This window comes from Triturus cristatus, chromosome 3_2 (genome assembly GCF_964204655.1).
Source record: "Triturus cristatus chromosome 3_2, aTriCri1.1, whole genome shotgun sequence".
NCBI classification, from domain to species: domain Eukaryota; kingdom Metazoa; phylum Chordata; class Amphibia; order Caudata; family Salamandridae; genus Triturus; species Triturus cristatus.
In genome coordinates, this window is record NC_140584.1 from 1142159344 (window position 1) to 1142179139 (window position 19796).

The 19796-nt window shown below is 43.5% G+C and overlaps 1 protein-coding gene across 1 annotated transcript in view; it reads left to right on the forward strand.

The window, feature by feature from the left end:
* Positions 1 to 19796, forward strand: part of SMARCAL1 (SNF2 related chromatin remodeling annealing helicase 1) — a 355566-nt gene that overhangs the window by 264206 nt on the left and 71564 nt on the right. Inside the window, exons 12-13 of the mRNA XM_085649962.1 lie at positions 3524 to 3594; positions 14502 to 14604. Coding sequence (XP_085506088.1) covers positions 3524 to 3594; positions 14502 to 14604 — 174 coding nt within the window. The remainder of the gene's footprint in view (positions 1 to 3523; positions 3595 to 14501; positions 14605 to 19796) is intronic.

The window sequence follows — 19796 nt, forward strand, 5'->3', positions numbered from 1 at the left end:
ATCATTGCAGTAAGAAATTATATAATTTTTAGTGGCCTCTCCACTTTTTCAGATTGGTTTTGCCGGTGTTCGAAATCTAAGCGCTACGACTCGGCTACTCTGGGCCACAGTGTATGTGCTCTTCCCCGTAAAACACACTGTACAAATTAGTTCCACACAATTGTCTATTTAGCTTTTCGATAAGGCTGTGAATGAATATCTTTATTGATTGTTATTTTAAATTGTTACAATAAGTATATACCACACAATAAATCTGATCATTGTTAAAAGAAATGTAAATGTTGTTTAAAGTATAACATTTTATTCACAGCAGCACTCAAATTCCAAAAGTCAATGAGAAGTGCCTTTGTTGCCAGATAGTCGTCCTTTGTGTTATTCTAGGCTTCAATGATTGTTGGCGAACCTTCATTCTGATGCTGTTTGACATTATAAGATCTCAATTTTATTGCTATGTTTATAAATTTCCCCAAAAAAGCAAGTTCCATTGTGTCAATGGTTGTAAAACAAAATGCTTGTGCCCTTCAACAGATTCTAATAGCATTTTTAGGAACATTGGCCCCAGTAAATTGCATTGTGCATATACAAATTCAGGGAAGCAGCAGAGTATATGGGCAATCGATTCTCTTCCATAGTTACAAAACCTGCAACCCTTATTGGCCATTGATTATTTTCTACAGGTTGTTCTATACGCGTTGATGGGCAGGACCATAAACATAGCACAGTGATTTGGTTTCTGCAAGTTTTGTTCAATGCCCTTTTTAAGTAAAGCAGCATTTGAATAGTTTCCTATAGTTTGCAAATTAATTCAAATCGTGCCATCGTGTGTACTTTAATGAGGACACCGAGCTCTTGAGAGGGGTGTCTGTTTTGTGTTTTGAAAGAGGAACTCTTAGAAGTTTTAATTTAAGATGAAATAGAAAGCATTGAAAAAGAGAGCTGAGTTTTGATGGGAATTGTACTGGGATTGGAGCGAGGGAAATCTCCATTTACTGACAAGTGTTCAGTATAAAATTAGCTCCTCACAATCAACTCCTCAGAACATTCCTGGATCTGGAATAACATCTGATGAAAAGAAGGAAAAACTCTTCCTGACTTGGCTGGTAGCAATGTCTTCAGAACTCTTTATCTCCCCTGCAACTCTAGACTGGAACTGCTGTCTTGGGTCATCTGACCTGTCACCTGTTCACTAACTCTGGGACATGAAAGATGAAGAAGGGCTCTATCATGCGAAAAAGACCCAGACTGCCAGTTGAGAGTTGATGGCACTGGACCCTGCGGGAACCCTGGAAGGAGAGAGACTTAGTTTATAAAAGCTTTCTCTGATGACCTGGGGCTGTGTGAGAAGCCAGGAGAGGCTATCCATTTCCAACCTTCAAAAATATTGAGACCTATTCTTCTAAACAAAAAGAAAAATACAACTGGAGGAACGGGAAAGGCACCAAAGCTCCCCAAGGAAGGGGCCATCTAGCTGGATTGCTGGTTTGTTTAGCTCACAGCTTTATCACCTGAGTTTGAGGCTGGCATGGGATTGCAACAATTATCAGCCACAGCAAAATCTTGCTGTGCTGAAGGAAAACAAACTTCTGAAATGTCAGAATGTAGATCAAAGCAAAGCTAAAAGACAACCACAGCAGCAAAGATTGGCTTTGTCACACAGCGCTTTCTGCACGAAAACTGAAGGATTCAGCAGGTGCTTGATGACGATGTATCCAACACCGAAGAATGCTTGTTGGCTTCAACGTCCTAACTTGACCCACTGAAGGATTTCTGAGAGCCAGAAAAGTAAACAATTGTGACCACTTTGGCCCTTCAGGAGTATCCATCTCCTGAAATCACATCTTGGTCTACTACAAACATTGTCTTTGACTTATTCTTTGCCTATTTTGGTGCTTTTTTGCTTTAAAATGTAAACGTCTGTGTCTGTAGTTTCCCTTAATCAGTTTTCAAGCATTTTCATGTAAATCTGTCAATTACATATTTCTAAATTGGTTTGGGAATTGTGATCTTAGCTTCAATGTTATTTTGTGCTGCTTGAACATAAGACGCAGTTCTATAGAGAATAGCCTGCTTTTTGTTCCATATCTACGGAAGGTTAGGCAGAGTCTCAAATCGAAGTGTGCTGTGACCCAACCGGGTTGTATGTTAAGTTGGTAGGCTCATCACCCCTCCCAAAGTAATAACCCAATTTCTGACATTGCCATCTGGCCATGTGCGGTCTATGTCTGGTGTATAGAAAAATCCTGAGAATATTTGTTTGCTGTACCAGTTACCAAAGAGAGATGGTATAATGTTTGCCTTCAAGTCAGAATACCCACTCCGGGCGTTCTTTTCAGCCTTTGTATTAAGCATATCTAAAATACATCTTGTAGAATATAGCATTTCATTGTCTCAGTGAGTAATACATCTAGAATCTTCGTATAGATAAACCGGTCGTGATTTTTCACGGGACTCAATTTGTTGCACTTATCCCTATTCCTACAGTTATCTCAGCTTTCCATGCCAGTCGTTGTGACTTCTTGTCTGTCCAACTACATCTTCCCCAGCAGACCAGTCTCTATACATTGAACATGAAACGACATCAAAAGACTGCTCAGATAGTCCCTGGATATGATGACGAATACTAGATCATTCGCCCAACATATCTTTTGCATAATCCTCCACTGGTGCAGGCCAGGGTTTTATATACATCGACTTTCTCCGGATGGGTAGTTTATTGCAGTAGGCGTTAAAAAAGCTAATGGCCCTTGCAAGGTAGGCTGCCGCTCCTTTCAGCTGGGGAAGCTGCTAATGCAGCATTTCAAGATAACGAGCCAATTGCAGCGATTTATTAAGCACTGCTCATATTTATTCTTTTTTTTATAGTTATTATTGACTAAAATAATATCTGAGAGTATACTTCTCAGGTTTGGCAAGCAAGGGAGCCAATTTAATGTCAGTGTCCTAGCAGCCTCTCTTTCAAGCAGTGCTGCTTCATATTGTAGTCTGAGGTTATTGATTCTGATGATTCCATTAAGAAGGCAAGATTTAATGCCTCTAATCTTAGGTAATCTTGTTTTAAGGGTAGCTTGATGAAGATCCCATTATAGAGATGACAGGTTTACTTGTGTGTAATTCTAGTGTGCATCATGAGTAATTTAATTTTATTTGCAGATATCCCTCTTTGCCTCTTCCTTTATTGGAGAAGTGGCAGGTTTTAACTTATCATAAAATTGAATAGAAATGGCTGCTGGTATGCAGTGCATTATGGGTGACTTCTGGCTCTCAGCCCTAATGAACCATAGTTTTGTTTCACTTTAAAAACCTCTCTCAATGTGGCTTCTCCATGAGTCTTGCTCCTGTCTGGCAGATCCCAACTATTTGTGCAATGCTTGCTTTGTGTCATTGATCCATTGTTTGCTTATGGTGGTTGATTTGCCACTATTGTTTTGGTTGTATCAGTTTCTATTTTATGTCAAATGGATAGCATCTGTAGCAGATTGATCCTAGATTGCTCCTTCATTAACTCCTTTCTTCCTCTTAACAGAAAGTTCAGGAGAAAGAAGCCCTTCTGCTCTTCTTCAACAGGACCGCTGAAGCGAAGCTGCGAGCAGTCACGTAAGGCCCTGTTTTCATATCAGCAGGGGTGCCATTCACAGGCCATGCAAAGCACAGCTCTGCAAAGAGAGGGCAACTAGAGTTTCTCACATCACTTGCTGATACTTTTCTCATGTAAACGATGTGAAGTTACTTTAAACTGCAGCATAATTTTCCAGTATCCAGTCAAGCTGTTGGTACTGATGGTTACTGGAGCTTAGAGGCTTGCAGATGATGCTGGAGCACAAGTGTCTTCTCTTAATCTTATGAAATTATCTGTGCTAATATAGGTTTACCAAACATGCACTGCAGCAAAGTGTATTGTGTCTCACGGGGCCGCTCAAGCTTCGTTATGCTTGCACACAAAGGTGTATTATACATTTTTTTTTTTGTTAAAAAAAAATAGGTTCATTTGAGAAAGTTAATAAGGTAATAATAATACTTCGTACAAGTAATGATTCACCATTGCATAAATACAAGAGAAGAAATTAATAACAGCAGTGATATACAAAATAAGTAATATAATACAATCGAAATATATAAGATCGGTTCATAGTAATCAGAAAATAGAGGTAACAGTTACAAATATGTAGTCTAAAACATGCTATTAAAGTTTTATAGCAAAACAGAGCCATAGTCAAACATGAGGAAGTCCTGGAGGCTTTGCCACTTCCTGTAATAAGGGTGGAGGCGACAAGGAATTCTTCGTACTGCTGTCTAAGAATTGTGTAATGGGACCCCAAAGGTGTAAGCGTTTTGTAGCAAGAGATATGGGATGTACAAAAGCTGTATCTAAGCGATGATTATGACAAACAGCATACCACCAGGCTAGATAAGACAATTTGTATGCGTCCTTCCAATTTTTTGTTCTTTGTTGTATGGCCACTGCTAATAGCAAATCAATAAGTGGCAACTGGAATTGTCTCCCCTTTCAGTCTGGTGCCACACTTCCTAAAAAAAGATTTGGAAAGGAGAGGGGGTTGTAGTGTTAAAAATGGTATTGATTTGTAGCCAAACCTGTTCCCAAAATGTAAAAACGTGTGTACAAGAAAATAACATGTTCTAGATCGGCATTATCCTGAGAGCATGTCCAGCAAGTACTGGGACTTGTGCTATGTATCTTGTGTAAATGAGCAGGAATAAAAAAAATAATCTATTATATATAAAGAAAAGTGTTTGTGTTGGCCGCTCTAGAAGATTTCCTGATTTTTATCCAAATTCTGTTCCATAAGGAGATACGCCATTCCACGTCCAGATCCACTTCCCAGGAAAGTTCCAATTTTGTTTTATCTCGATTTTTTGGGGGAGGGTCCATTAAGCGAGAGTAGATGATGGAAGATTTAGGGCTTTGGCGTAATACGGCATGCCACAAAAAACGAGGCTGTGAAGGTGGAGGAGATGTACTGGAAAGTTTAGTATATACATCAAGCACTGCGTTTCTTAAAACTGAAAATTTGTTGGAAGGAGGAAGGAAGATGATAGAGGGACTGCAGGTGTGTAAATTTAATAGGTGAGCCTTGATCAAACAATTAATGGACCCAAAGTAGACCTTTATTTCTCCAAACTCTCAAGTAAATAGGTTTGTTGTTGATAAGAATAAGCTTATTGTGCCAAATGGTGAACATGAGAAAAGCATCTAAGTTGCATACAGCTAAAAGAGATGAAGCGACTAATTATTTACAGGAATGGTTAATTACTGGGGTAGAGAGCTTTTGTGGCTTCTGAGTGAAAGAAAGATATTCGTGGAAAGAAAAAGGGGCTATAAACGAGGCCTCAAGGTCAAACCATAGAGGTTTAACAGTTGGCTGGTCAGTAACCCAATTCGACAATTGTTTTAATTGGAAGGCTCTATGGTAATTAGAAAAATGAGGAAAGTTTACGCCACCTTCCGATTTGGGCCTTGTTAATTTCTGCAACGCCATTCTAGGTTTTTTAGCATTCCATAAAAATGACGACAAAATAATGTTGATCTTATGAAAGAATTTAGCCGGGATAGATACTGGTATATTGGATATGATGTATAAAATTATTGGAGTGAGCATCATTTTAATTGTGTCCAGTCGACCCCACCGATGGAGAGGATGCCATTTTGCCGTCAATGTTTTAAGTTTATCAGTGCACTTGTCTATATTTAGAGAAATAGATGATTTTATAGAGGGAGAAAACCATATACCAAGGTATTTGATGTGTTTAGGGTTCCAGTCGAAATTAGAGATCTTAAAGTCGTCCTTGAAAGTATATTTGGTCAAGGGTAATATCTCACACTTACCGTTGTTAAATTTGTAGCCGGACACCAATTCATAAGCTTCAACCTCTCCCATAAATGTTTTGAGTGAAGATTGTGGTTGAGATCGGTGGCGGATGTAATATTAGCCATTGATACTATTCGGGGCTCGTCGGCACCAGGGCTTCACGGATTCACCGGTGACTTCTACAAGGAGTACAAAGAGCTATTAGCCCCAAAACTCATCAAGGTGTATGCCAAAGTGTTAGAGGCACACATTTTACCCCCCACCTTCAGAGAGGCAGTCATAATTCTCCTCCCCAAACCCGGTAAGGACCCCACTCAATGCCGATCGTATCGTCCGCTATCCCTCCTAATGGAATTTATCATCTCACCCGCTCAATCCGGTTTTGTCCCACACCGCTCTACCTCGCTGAATCTTCAAACACTCTCCTCGGTCATACACCAGATAAACCCTGATACGCCAGCAGACGCTATCCTCTTAGACACGGAAAAAGACTTCGATTCCTTAGAATGGCCCTTCTTTCTCTCCGTGATGAGACGCATGAGCATGCCCTTTGGTTTCATTGCTACGACAACCTTACTGTACAACAAACCTACTGCCCGGTTACGCCTAAACGGCACACTCCCTAGCCCCTTTCAATTATCCCGCGGAACCAGACAGGGCTGCCCATTGTCCCCGTTACTATTTATTCTGGCCATGGACCCCTTAATACGTCACTTTCAGGAGCGCCATCTACACAGGGGGCTACAATTCAATACCGGCCCCCTCCTAGTTTCCTTGTACGCAGACGACACAATCCTATATGTTAGACACCCTCAGGAGAACCTGCATGAACTGATCCGAGAAATCATTCGCGTTGGACGCTTCTCGGGATTGGGAATAAACTGGCACAAATCAGTCATATTTCCACTGACAGCCAACACTCAAAAATGGGACTGGGACTTCCCTTTGGAATGGAGTACTGACTCAGTGAAATATCTAGGAATTCATATCCACTTAGACGATACCCTAATCCTAAATCTGAATTATGGGCGAGCGATTGACACACTGACAAATCAAATAGAGAAATGGCTGCGACTCCTCTTATCACTTGCAGGCTGGACGGCGATCCTCAAAATGGTGGTACTTCCCAAATTCTTGTATCTTTGTAATAATATACCTATTCCTCTTACCAATACGTTATTTCAAATACAGCGCACCTTACTATCCAGATTGATTTGGGGTGGGAAACCTGCGAGAGTCAGATGGTCTGTCCTTACCCTACCCTATGAGAGAGGGAGATATGATGTCCCAGATCTGCAGTTATACTACTTAGTGGCCCAATGTAGCTACGCCTCCTCATGGTACCACCCTGACGTTCAAATTTCGTATCGACGACCAGAGGCTGATCTTGTCCTACCAGACCAGCTTTCGACTAAGGGTGGGCGTAGTTCGCGAAGTAGCACTTCGCGAAGCTACGCAAAGTGAAGTTCGCACTACGCGAGCTACGCGTAGCACTTCGCGAACTGCGAAGTAACATGTTCGCACTGTGCAAGATGTTGTTTTCAATGATTGCACAGTGCGGACAAGCAACCGGCACTGTGCAATCACTGAAAATGGCATATTGCACAGTGCGAGCTGTAGTTTTCTGCTGCTCGAGTAGATTTTTACTCGAGCTGCAGCTTTCTCAACGCGAACTGGTAGTTTCTCATCGCGAGCGGTCGCGAGCATACGCGACCCCTCGCAATGAGAAACCTGACCTTCTCGCGTTGGGAATCTCGCCGGGAGGTTTATTTTCCATGCTCGCGATCGCGAACAAGGAAAAAGTCTCGCCAGGATGTCATTTTGCTTGCTCGCGGTCGCCAACTTGACGTTGAGGACCGCGAGCAAGCAAAAAATGACCGCAGCACTACGCAACACTACGCTACGCGTGTTCGCACTGTGCTACGTGCAGTTCGCGTAGCGCGAAGTAGCGCGAACTTCGCAAACTACGCGAGCGTAGCGTAGTGCTTCGCCCAGGCCTACTTTCGACCATTCTCCCCACGGGCTTTCCCAGAGACCCAGTGAATATCCAAACAGTATCCGCCACGAGCTGGGCATGGAAGAAAATTTGCCGAGTCACAGGTACAGAAGTACTTTACTCCTCAGCTCTGCCCAGCGTAAACCCTTGTTTGATTCCAATAACCGGGAAACGATTGGTGCAACGCACTTTGGCCAAATTTGAGCTCTCACGGATAGGTGACCTCTACCCAGGAGGCCACATCTTTTCCTCCACTGTGGAGGCCCGATTCCAAACAGGCACCATTATGGATAGGTATGTCATGGGTCGCATCCGTTCAGCCTTACGCTCCACTTTCATGTCTTTCCCGCTCAAGCCCACTTCCTTCCCCCCTCTCACTATGGTGATTGAAAACACCAGCAATGTACATCTCACTTCAAAGCTCCATAAGGCATGTGCAACACGGAGGCCGGTTGACGGCAGCAAAATCCGTAGGGCATGGGAGGCGGACTTGGGAACGGCAATTATGGATGAGCAATGGGCCACATTTTGCCTGGTCACAAAAGACATCTCACTGAACAGCAGGCACAAGCTCCTACACTTTAAATTCCTATGTCGCGCATATTTTACCCCTGCATTAGCACACAAGATCGACTCCTCCAAGCCACACAATTGTCGCAAATGTTCTGCCCCCAGGCAGATTTTGCACATCTCACCTGGACATGTCCGAAGCTCCAACACTACTGGCAAGGCATTCATCACACGCTAGGAAAAATGACCAATCTTTCTCTGACGCCCAACCCCGAGGTGGCATTATTGGGCTACACAGTAAATTTCCCTAAACAGATTCAATGGTTCGCAGCCCTGGGCCCACTGCTGGCAAAACGGGAGGTGGCCATCCACTGGGGGCGTAAGTCAGCCCAGACTATCAAGAGTTGGTTGTAAAGCCTAGCGTATTGTAATGTCAATAGTGAAGTATATGCAAGTGTGATGCCCAGCTCCTCTCGGCCCAAAGATATATGGGGCCCATACCAGTCATACATCGAGACATTACGCAGAGAATCGGAGTCACAGGTAGAACAGGGCTTCGTCCCAGAAGGTGTGGGGTAATCATGTTTCCACAAATGATTCTCCTCTGCTGTATTATTGATGCTACAAGATGTTATTATATAGGTCTCTTCAACATGTTATTATATAGGTCTCTTCAACATGCAGTGACCATGAATAGTGATGCTTGAACTGGGAAAGGGGTTATCAGTGGGGATCCTTCTCTTATTCCCGTTATTGTTACATGGCACATTGTAATGCAACAGTCTCTTACTGCCTGGCAATTGTCTTGTGGATTGCTCATTTTGATAATCATTTATATGGATATGGTGTGACAGTATACTCTAATGTTGTGGTGAACGGCTGCATATATACACTGTTTTTGTATTTGAAAATGGACAATAAAGTTAAAAAAAAGATTGTGGTTGAGATAAAAAAAACTAAAATGTCATCAGCGTATGCTGCTAATTTAATCTTCTGGGAACCAGAAACAAACCCTATTATATCGTGATGTTGTCGATTTCTAGACAAAAAAGGTTCTATGGCTAAATTAAAAAGAAAAGGCGAAAGAGGGCAGCCCTGGTGTACTCTGCGTTGGAGCTTAAAGTAAGAAGAAGTAAGGCCATTAGTAGATATAGCTTCTTAGGGCTCGGAATAAAGTAAAGCAATTAAAGAGGTAATTTTCAGACCGAATCCAAACCATTTGAGGGCATGGAACATAAATGGCCAAGACACCCTGTCAACAGCTTTTTCCGCATCCAAAGCAATTGCCGCCATTGAATCCGGAAAATGTGTCGATTTTAGACAAGATGTCAAAAAATAAACGCGTGATGTTACGACCTTTAACAAAGCCTGATAGTTCCTTTCCAAGCAGTAACGAAAAATGAGGTTCTAATCTAAGGGCTAGAGCTTTCGAGAAAATGTTATAGTCTACCTTGACTAAGGGTATAGGTCTATAATTCTTACAAAATCGTGAGTCCTTATCTTTTGGTATCTGGCAAATCAGAGCTTCAGAAAAGGAGCCCGTAGAACGGCTAGAAGTAATAAAGGAAGAAAAAATAGTGTATAAATGTGGAAGAAGTAAGCGGGCAAAGTGTAAATAGAATTCTACTGTAAAGCCATCTGGGCCTGGGGCTTTAACTTTTTTAAGAGTACTAAGGGCATTTAGTAATTCTATCTGCGTGATATCATCCTCTAAAAGTTCAAAATTCATTTGAGAATTGGCATGTTTCTGGGTTGTAGTAAAGTATTGAAATATATCTTCACTTGAAGGTACGTTTTCTGGCGTATAGAGAGATTTATAGAAGTTGACAAATTCTTGGAGTATTTCAGGGTCATTGTGATGTGATTGTTGGTTATCATCTATAATAGAATCAATATAAAGTTTATTTTGTTTGCTCTTAAGATAGTTGGCTAGTAGTTTGCCTGATTTGTTTTGGCCACCGTAATACTTCGCAGAGGATTTTAATAAGTATAGGGAGGCCTGCTCAGTAGAAGTTTCATTGAATGCGATCTTCGCCTTGATGAGATCTTGAAGACATTCTTTTGACTTGGTGGTATAAAAAGAATGTTCAAGTTTCTTAATCTTAGCAAGAAGTGCATTATTTAACATATAAGATGTTTTGCGTCTGTTTGATACAAATCGGATGATGAAATCCTGAGCGAAGGCCTTAAAGGCATCCTAAACTGTGTGTAAGGATACATCATTTGTTAGATTTATGTGGAAGTATTCATGAAAGAAAGAAATAAAAGAAGTATTAAATTTGGAGTCCAGCAGTAAGGAATTGTTAAAAGGCCATCTTTTTGGTTTGGTGGACTTATACAAGATATCTAAGTGAATCGAAACGAGAGCATGGACTTATATGAGAATAGGACCTATGTCAGCAGAGCGTAAGGATTCAGAGATGTTGCGGGAGATAAAAATATGATCTATTCTAGATTGTATTTCGTGTGGGGGGAGAAAAAGGAGTATTCTCGTGTGGACGTATTAGATAGTCGCCAGGCATCCAATAAATTCCTTTGTTTAATAGCACGTAAAAAAGCTTTGTGGGGCGAATTTGGAATGAATGGAGACCTGGAGTTTCTATGAATAAAAGGATCCATCACTTGATAACAATCTCCTGCTAGAAGGAAATCTTCTGATGGATATTATACCAATAGTTTAGAGAGGTTTGACCAAAACAAGGCATCTCCATTGGTAGGGGCATAAATGTTAAGCAAAGAAAAAGGGACTTTCCCCACTAAAAAATTAGTGAAAGCCATCTGCCATTTGTATCTGATTCCTGAGAAAGGAGTATAACGTTTAACGCTTTGTGGCAAAGAGTTATGACACCATTTCTTTTAACATCTCCTAGCGAAAAGAAGATCTCCCTCACCCAGTTTCTTTTAAGCTTTAGTGATTCACTTTCTGTGAGTTGTGATTCTTGCATCAACGCAATACCAGCATCAAGTTTAGATAGGTGGGATAAAACTCTTTGTCTCTTGATGGGAGAATTTAAGCCTCTAACATTCCATGTGACAATTTTAGAGACATGCATGAAATAGAAAATATGAGGTGAGGAGAACCAATGAAATTCATCATAATATATAACATAACATTGGTGAAAAATACAACAATGAAATCTGTATAAACCATTCGAACAATCTTAAAATTGAGCACAAAGATAGGAAACGTAAAAACCGCTTGAGAAAGATTGAAAAAAGAGAGGAGATAAGGATAAAAGTATGAAGGAAGAGATAGATGATAGAATAATACAAGGAGAGGGAGTGAGAAGGAAAACAAGAAAGGAAATTAGTACTGTGAAAAATATTAGAAGTAAATGGGTCATACCTACAGGGGGGGGGGATGAGGCCACATGGAACGATGACCTACTCAAACTCCACGAGTTAAGGTGAGGGGAACGTCAGGATGTATACAAACATAAAGGACATACTTGTTACACTGAGACGGAACCTGTGGAAAGAAAAAAAGGATTAGTACTATCTAATACATTACGACAAACCGTGCTATATGACATGGATTGTAAAGTAATAACCTGGAATAATAAAACTGATTAAGGCAAGCAAGCCAAAATATATCGTTGGAAATTAATCTGTGTATCTTCAAAAGAAGTGATAAAACAGATTAGGACACTACATAATTTTAGATAACATGAACAAGTTCACTTAAAGCGTGTGTTGGAAGTGTCCATCCGGTCTGGACAATGCGCATTGAGAAAGCTCCGTAGCCTGGTTGGATCTTTGTAAGTCGTGGTATTCTTGTCGAGGGTAACCTTGAACAAACAGGGGTGTAATAATCCAAACCTAGCTCCAAGAGATCGTAACGCCGTTGACTTAGCGTAATCCGGCAAAAAGAAAAGCTGGTTGCCTGAGAATGTTATCCGTTTGATGAGCTTGGCTGCTTGCAAGATTTTAAGGAGATCTGTGTATTCCAAAAAGTATAGTATGAAGCCCCCCCGGTTTCTTTGTACTTGAGGCCGTTGAATGCATCGGGCCCAATTGATGTGCTCTTTGAATGTTAAAGTTGGTGTCCTCAGGCAGAGATTGATGGCAAGTATTTTTGAAATAAAGAAATGGGTTAGGTCCTTCTGAACCTTCTGCCAGGCCATATATGCGAAGCTTGTTTCTCCTGTTCCTATTCTCAAGATTTTCAACTTGTTTCTGAAGGCCTGTAACTTGGGATTGAAGAGCCTCCGTCCTGGCAAAAGAAGAGTTTCGCGACTCGAACATAATGCTCAACGTTAGTAACTCTTTCCTCTAGTTTCTCCTAACCGTCTGTAAGAACTTTGATTTTAGAGTTTGTCTCTTCAACAAATGGTTTCAGGGCGCAAATCTCTACCAAAAGAAGATCCAATAGACACTGATGAGGTTTGCTTTGGCGGAGAAGGAGGATCCTTTTTGAGCCACTTTGTTGTAGCTTTGATACCTGTCGACGAACCACTAGTGATTGGTAAAGCCGCCATTTTAGGTGATGAACTCAATGATGGATCCATTTGGGCATAATTAACACGAGATTTGGAGCGCACGAGAAGCATGCGCCTTGAAACAGCTTGCAAAGAAAAAACGTTTTTCAATCTGCCCATAGAAAGAAGTAAAGTCAATGGCAATATTAGTAAAGGAGTAACAATTCACTGCTATTAAAAGTGTGCAAGCTGAGAAGCGGCTTAATAATAAAAAAGTATCCTCAAACATAATGTCAGTAATGGCTGCAGGCGTGTAGAAAAGCCCAGAACATAGTGAAACATTAGGCAGATCTATTAAATCAGATGAAATTATAATACTAGAGACCTGGGATAAAAGGACGTAAAGAGCGTTTGAATAAACGCAGGAAGTGAGGAGAAATAGCACTTTGCTGATATCTTACAAAGGAGTGAACAGCAAAAATAGCAAGGAAGAGCCTTAATTTGTGAAAAATACAAATTGTGCTACTTTATTTCCCCGCATTTTCGTGCGGCGAGAGGCAGAAAAAAAATGTAGCAGTTCATAAGCACAGGACATGCATTTCAGTGTATACGTTTCTCCTCCGTTCGCGAGAGCGCTAAAATGGCGGCCGTCCAAACGGTCGTAATGAAGATATCGGAGAAGAGGCTTAAAAGCACCTGGCAGGAGTTAACTCTTGGTTCACCTGATAGAGAGGAGGTTCCGACGTCCGTTCGTTCTAAAAGAGGCAGTCCATGTCCCGAATTACATGCGGAAAGCCTTCCGATTCCCTGCCTTACCCAGCCGAGTCACGGGTGCGCCGCCATCTTACTTGGGCGCTAGTCACGCCCCCCGTATTATACATTTTAATTTTCACACTGTCATATTGTTGTAGATTGAGAGAACTCAAAGTATAAACAGTTGCACTGTATTATGAATGTCTACATTTATTACACAACAACGAATTCTTCTGTTTTAACATTCTCTTTTGTATACAAAAAGAGCATGTGCGCTTTAAAGCTACAGCCGTGGGTGTATAAAATGGGAATCAGTTGGATGGAGGGGAGAGAAGTGTGATAAGCAAAAGTGTTCTGCTGATGGAAGAGGGAAGAAGTGATATAAAGTGGAGACTTTGAACTTTGCTCCTTGGTAAATTAAGAAGGAAGAAGGAGTTTTCACCTATTAAACATTCAAAATCATAGGTGTCCTCTCTGAGCCAAGTGAGCTGCATTGAGGCCCGATCTTCAGGGTAAGCACAGACTATTTTAGTGATTTTGTTTGAGATTTATTTGTGTAAATTCTACTTATGGATAGCCAAAGGACCAGGCCTTCCAGCACCAACACTGGACACACCTGATCTCAGTGGAATCCAGTTGAGAACTAGTCTTTAGGATATCACATTTACCATAGAATCTGCAACTTTTCTTCTAATTTTCACCCTTTGGCTCATATGGTAGGCCTTAGTCTCCGTTGCAGCTCCTGGACAGAACTCGTTTCTTACACATAAGATACCTATAGGTAAAGAGGTGAATTCATTTCAGAAGTAGTGTTTCCAGCTACAGAAGTGGTAGCTCCATGGCTTCCCTCCTTGCTGTATCCCTCCTTTGCTGCAAGTGAGTGTCTTGTATTCGTAGCTTGTGGAGGTCCACTGTTACAGCACTGGACTGACATTATTGGCTGCTTGTGTGCCAATGTGTTCAATATGCATTTGTGTTTTTTCTCTTTATTTGCTGCAGGGAATACATCCTGGACTTATTGGAAAGTGGGCGAGAGAAGTTTCTGGTATTTGCTCATCACAAGATTGTTTTGAACGCTGTGTGTGAAGAACTGGGGAAAAAGGCAGGTTTATTTCTAACTCTATTTTGATATTTCTTGTTTCCTTAAGTATCTTCAGCTGCACTAATACATTGGGGAATCTGTGCAGGATTTCTGCTCATTGAGATTCTAGATTGTGTGAGATTAACCCTTTTTGCTATTAGTACCTCTATAATTTGTTGTGGAATTAAGGAAAAGGCTTTGAATTATCTTGAAGATTTGAGTCGTTTGGAGCTGCTTACTGTTTCTAGCTGTGATTCACTACCTTGAGTGTCTGAAGATGATTTTGTTACAATAACATAATCTGTGAAGACCATGGACTTTGCTGCCGATCCATTATCTTCGTCTCCACTGAAATGAACACCATTTGTTTTGGGCCTATTTTTGGGTTCCTTGTGTTTATTTCTTTTTCTATGCAGAAGCAATCCCAATTATCCTCAAATGCATAGAGGTGTCCATTATTTGAAGGTGCCCTCCTTATCTTCTGAAGACATAGGCAAATTTCATTCCATCACAGGTCTGTCCTTATCGGGTAAGTGCCTTGGGAAAACTGTGCCTGGGCTTCTTAACATGGCTTTCTTTAACCCTTTAATCGGGGTTCACTGTGACGCCATCCAGGTGGTAGATGACTTATTGAGCATGCTGTATTAAAGGTTTACCTGCTGGTGCTCACTGATCTCTGATTTGATCAACCATGTGGTCCTCCTATCTGTCTTCGCAGAGCACATTGGTACTGGGTGATCAGGACAACAATGGATCTCTTATTTTCTTATGTTCCAGGCCGCTCAGGTTAGCCCTGCCCTTCTTCTTATGCCTTGCACAGTGCACTGATGCTCAATTTTGTCCTCTGCTTTATTTAATATCTACAATTGCCCCTTGGGGGACTTAAGTCTTATTGGAAGCATCTCCCTATATGGTATGCTGATGACACGTCTCACTTTCTGAGGGTTTTAACTGTGATTGATGTCCCATGCGTGAGAGACTGTCTCATGATATAGGGTTGTAGATGTCTGTACTCTAAAAAAAAAAAAAAAAAAATCTCCAACGTCTGAGCTTTGTAATTCTATTAGTCAATAACGCCTCCTGTTCTGCGTAGACTTTCCTCACTTACTTTATTACGTAGTCCTGCTGCTAAGATCTCTACTGTACTCTCTCAGTTCACGTTTCATCTTTAACGAGTGCAACCTGAAACCACAAGTCTTTTACACATGCACAACCTTGACATTCAATTCTTCAATTTAAACCTATCATTGTGACGGATATTTTTATCCACACATTCCAACCTGCATAATCTCCCCAGGCTCCATCCTGCAACTGGAAACTCTTGCAATAGTTCCTTTATGCCTGTAAGTGATGTCATTGACTCCGTTCCATCATCAGCGAGGATTCACCCATTGATGCTTGGCACAAATTGAAAGGAACATCACAATGACTGTGTTAGACCTGTCAGCCCTTTGGGTGGTCCCTCCTCATCATTATTTATTTTGTCCCACTTTTGCCTCAAACCCTGTTGGTATTTTTCCTTTTTGGGAACCACCAGATTTTTTAGTGTTGCTGCAGATTCAGGGAGCCATTTTATCTACCCCTGGAACTTCTGTCTGAGGGCCTGGAGCACAAAATGGTGGCCACCTGTGACATCACCAGAACCCACTGGAACCTACTAGAACCTTCTGCAACATTCTGGAACCCTGTGACAGTTGGAGGCGGTTAAGAATGTTGAGAAGCTAAGACAGAGAGTTGGCAGTTGGAGCTGGCAGTTGGCACCTGACTGGTGAAGAGTGAGCAGCAGAAACCTGAAGGAGGAAGGAGTGAGGCAGCAGGGGTGGAAACTTGTGCCTGGAGTGGGGTCCATAAACCCACCCTTGATACTAGTCCCTACTGACTGAGCCCAGCCTGGAGTCCTGTGTGGGAAGAAGCAAGAAAAACCATCTTAAGGACCTGGACAGCAGGAACAGGCCTTAGAATCCAAGAACAGCAAGATCCTGACCTGGATACTGGTTTCCCTGGAGTCCGACGTCGAGTAGCCTGGAGACCTGGAGCCCGAGGTGGAGAAGCGGCGCTGACTGGAAAAGCAGACGTCGTACCCGGAGCCGCCAGAGGTCGAGAGAGGGCGCCGACGGAGGTCGTAGGAGCACCAGAGGTCGAGGAGGAAGTCACCCGAGGTCGAGTGAGCGGCGTCGACGGGGGAGTGAAGTCCGCCCTCCGGAGTCGCCGGAGACCGGGGTGAAGCGTGCCGGAGGTCGGGAGTGGAGATCGCACTCCGGAGTCGCCGGAACCTGAGGAGAGGAGCACCGGAGGTCGGGAGTGAGGTCGCACTCCGGAGTCGCCGGAACCTGAGGAGAGGAGCATCGGAGGTCGGGAGTGAGGATCGCACTCCGGAGCCGCCGGAAGTCGACATCGAGCCAAGGCCGGCCGACGTCATCGAACCTGAGGTCGCCATCGGACCGGAGCCGCCCGAAGTCGACATCGAGCCAAGACTGCCCGACGTCATCGAATCGGAGGTCGAGATCGAGCCGAGGCCGCCGACATCGATCCGGAACCGCCTACCGGCGTCGTCAAGAACTGACATTGTGCCGAGGCCGCCGACATCGAACCGGAACCGCCTCACGGCGTCGACACGACTCCAGCGGCGTCGGAGCTTCAGAAAAAGGGCAGTAAGTGGAATAGAGGGCGCCTAAGGCCCTGTGGAATCCTAAGAAGACTACCCTAGGGGCTGGAGAGGTGCTGGAACCAGCTTGATTGTGCCAGGGGTGAGCTGAGACTAATTCAGAGGGGTTGTGTAGAGAGAGAGCCAGGTCTCTAGTATTCCCCCCTTGATCTACCTCAGTTTAGGCCTCAGCCTTGTCCAAGCCAGGGAGTAGACACCCTCAAGCCATCCACCTAACCACAAGCTGTGCCTGGGCCAAATCAGCCCATAGTAATCTCAAATGTGATCTGATTCTATAAGTGTCACTGTCAGCTTTTAATTATTTATTGAGAGCACTGTATTTATTGTATTTAACCTATTTATTGCTTCACTGTATTTATTGTTCCACAGTATTTATTGTCGCACAATATTTATTGGTTTGCAGTATTTATTGCCTCAGAATATTTAATTGCCTGTATGTAATGCACTTATATTCATGCCTTTATTATTTATGATCACCCCTATTTATTGAATCCTTAAGACAGTACTTAATTGACCTGCACTATTTAATAATTAAGATAAAGAAAGATATTTTCATAATTTTTACGGTGTAGAGTCGTTTTTGGAACGGATGCACGCATAGTTATTGTATGGGTATGTCGTATGCTTAGCACGGTGCCTGATTCCTGACCACTCGAGCCAAGCTACCACTGTGTATGTCCTGGAAAGACCCCGTTACCACCAACCCTTTCCGGTGTGGGAGTGGGGTATTTCCAACATTAATTGGTGTTCAGTGGTGGGATAGAGCTGTGCCTACGTATACTCAACAATAACTGTGGGTAGTCCATAGGCCTACACCAGGAGTTTTCTCAAAGCGGCCTTCCTAATTGTGGGTTTTTGTTTTTTCCAAATTTACTCTGGTGGTGGGAGGAGGTATTATATAAGGTACCCCCCTGAATAGTTACTGCAAATAACTGTCCTCTGACCTGAGTGGGCAAGATGGAGTTTGTACTGGAGAATTTAGAAACGTACACTGTGGCCCAACTCAGGGAGTTTTGTCAGCGGGGGGGGGGTGTATTGTCCCCCAGGAGCAAAGAAGGGTGCACTCCAAACCAGCTTAAGGGCTTGGGGGGAGGCACGGCGAGAAAGCAAGGCTGAGGAGGAGGACAGGGATAGAGAGCCCGACAGTGAGGGAGCTGGTTTGTACCAACCTGAGGTAGGGAACCTGTCAGCGGGGCCCAGGACACTTTCCAGGAAGGGCAGCAGTGCCTCTAGCGGTGGCTTGTCTGAAGTGGAGTTAACAGACCGGAGGGATAAAAGACAGCTCACATGGGACTTAGCAAGGCTGGAGAAGGAGGAACAGAGGATGGCTCATGAGATAAGGCTGAAAGAGATAGATCTTCAGATCCTAAGAATCGGGGCACACCCTGTACCTAACGGTGGCAGCGAAGAACGAGAGTACACCAGGGAACCCAAACCCTACCTGCCAAAGGACATAGTAGCTAGCTATGGGGTGGGTGACGATATCGCCAAGTGGCTAGCGGCCTATGAGGTCTCGTTAAGGGCCCATGGGGTTCCAGAGAAGTACTGGGGAGGGGGATTGTACAAGTACATGCCTCCAGCTGGTAGGGATGCATTATTGGCCCTTGAGGAGGATGAGCAGACCCACTACCCCACCATGAAACTGGCGCTCATAAGAAAGTTTGGACTAACACCCGAAAAGTACAGACAGAAGTTCAGGGGTAGTCACAAACTGGGCACACAGAATTGGGTGGACTTCCTGGACTATGCAAAGAAGGCACTAGAGGGTTGGATTCAGGGCAGTGAAGTGAGGAACTACGAGGGGTTGTTTGATCTAGTACTGAAGGAACACCTGCTCGAGAAATGTTTCCCTGAACTGCGTCAACACCTGGTGGATAGCAAGCTGACCAGTCCCCGGAAGCTTGCTGAGGAGGCGGACATTTGGGCTAGTACCCGGGTGTCCACAAGGGGGACTGGAGGGGATACTCAAAAGGCCGGACAGGGCGCCCCCCAGAAGAAAGAGGGAGGGGAAAAGAAAAAGGAGTTCTCCAAAGGCCCCCAAAATAATTTCCAAGGAAAGGGAACAGGATTCACCCCTAGGGCTAACCCACCCAGAAACCATAATCCTGGCCAGAGTCAGCAGCCAAGGGTTGTCCATTGCTACGAGTGCGGTGGCGTTGGACACTATAAAGGAGATCCGAAGTGCCTGAAACGACCACCCCCTCCCATTGGAGGAAAGACCCCCGGAGTAGCTAGTGTAGTGCTCGGGGAGGAGATGCCCTTAACTAAGGGAAGGGAGTGGGCGGGTGTCACTTTAGTGTCCCTGGGAGAACGGGAGATGGTTCCTAAGATCCAGGTGCCCGCAAATACCGTAAAGTATGGGCAGTGGGTCACCATCAACGGCCAAAGAGGGGAGGCTCTGAGAGACACAGGAGCCAGTATGACTATGGTACGTAGTCAACTGGTGTCTCCAGAGCAGGTAATTCCCGATGTACTCCACCCAGCCGCGATGGCTGACGGCAGAACAGGCCACTATCCAGTGGCCGAGGTTCCCTTTGAATGGGGGGGG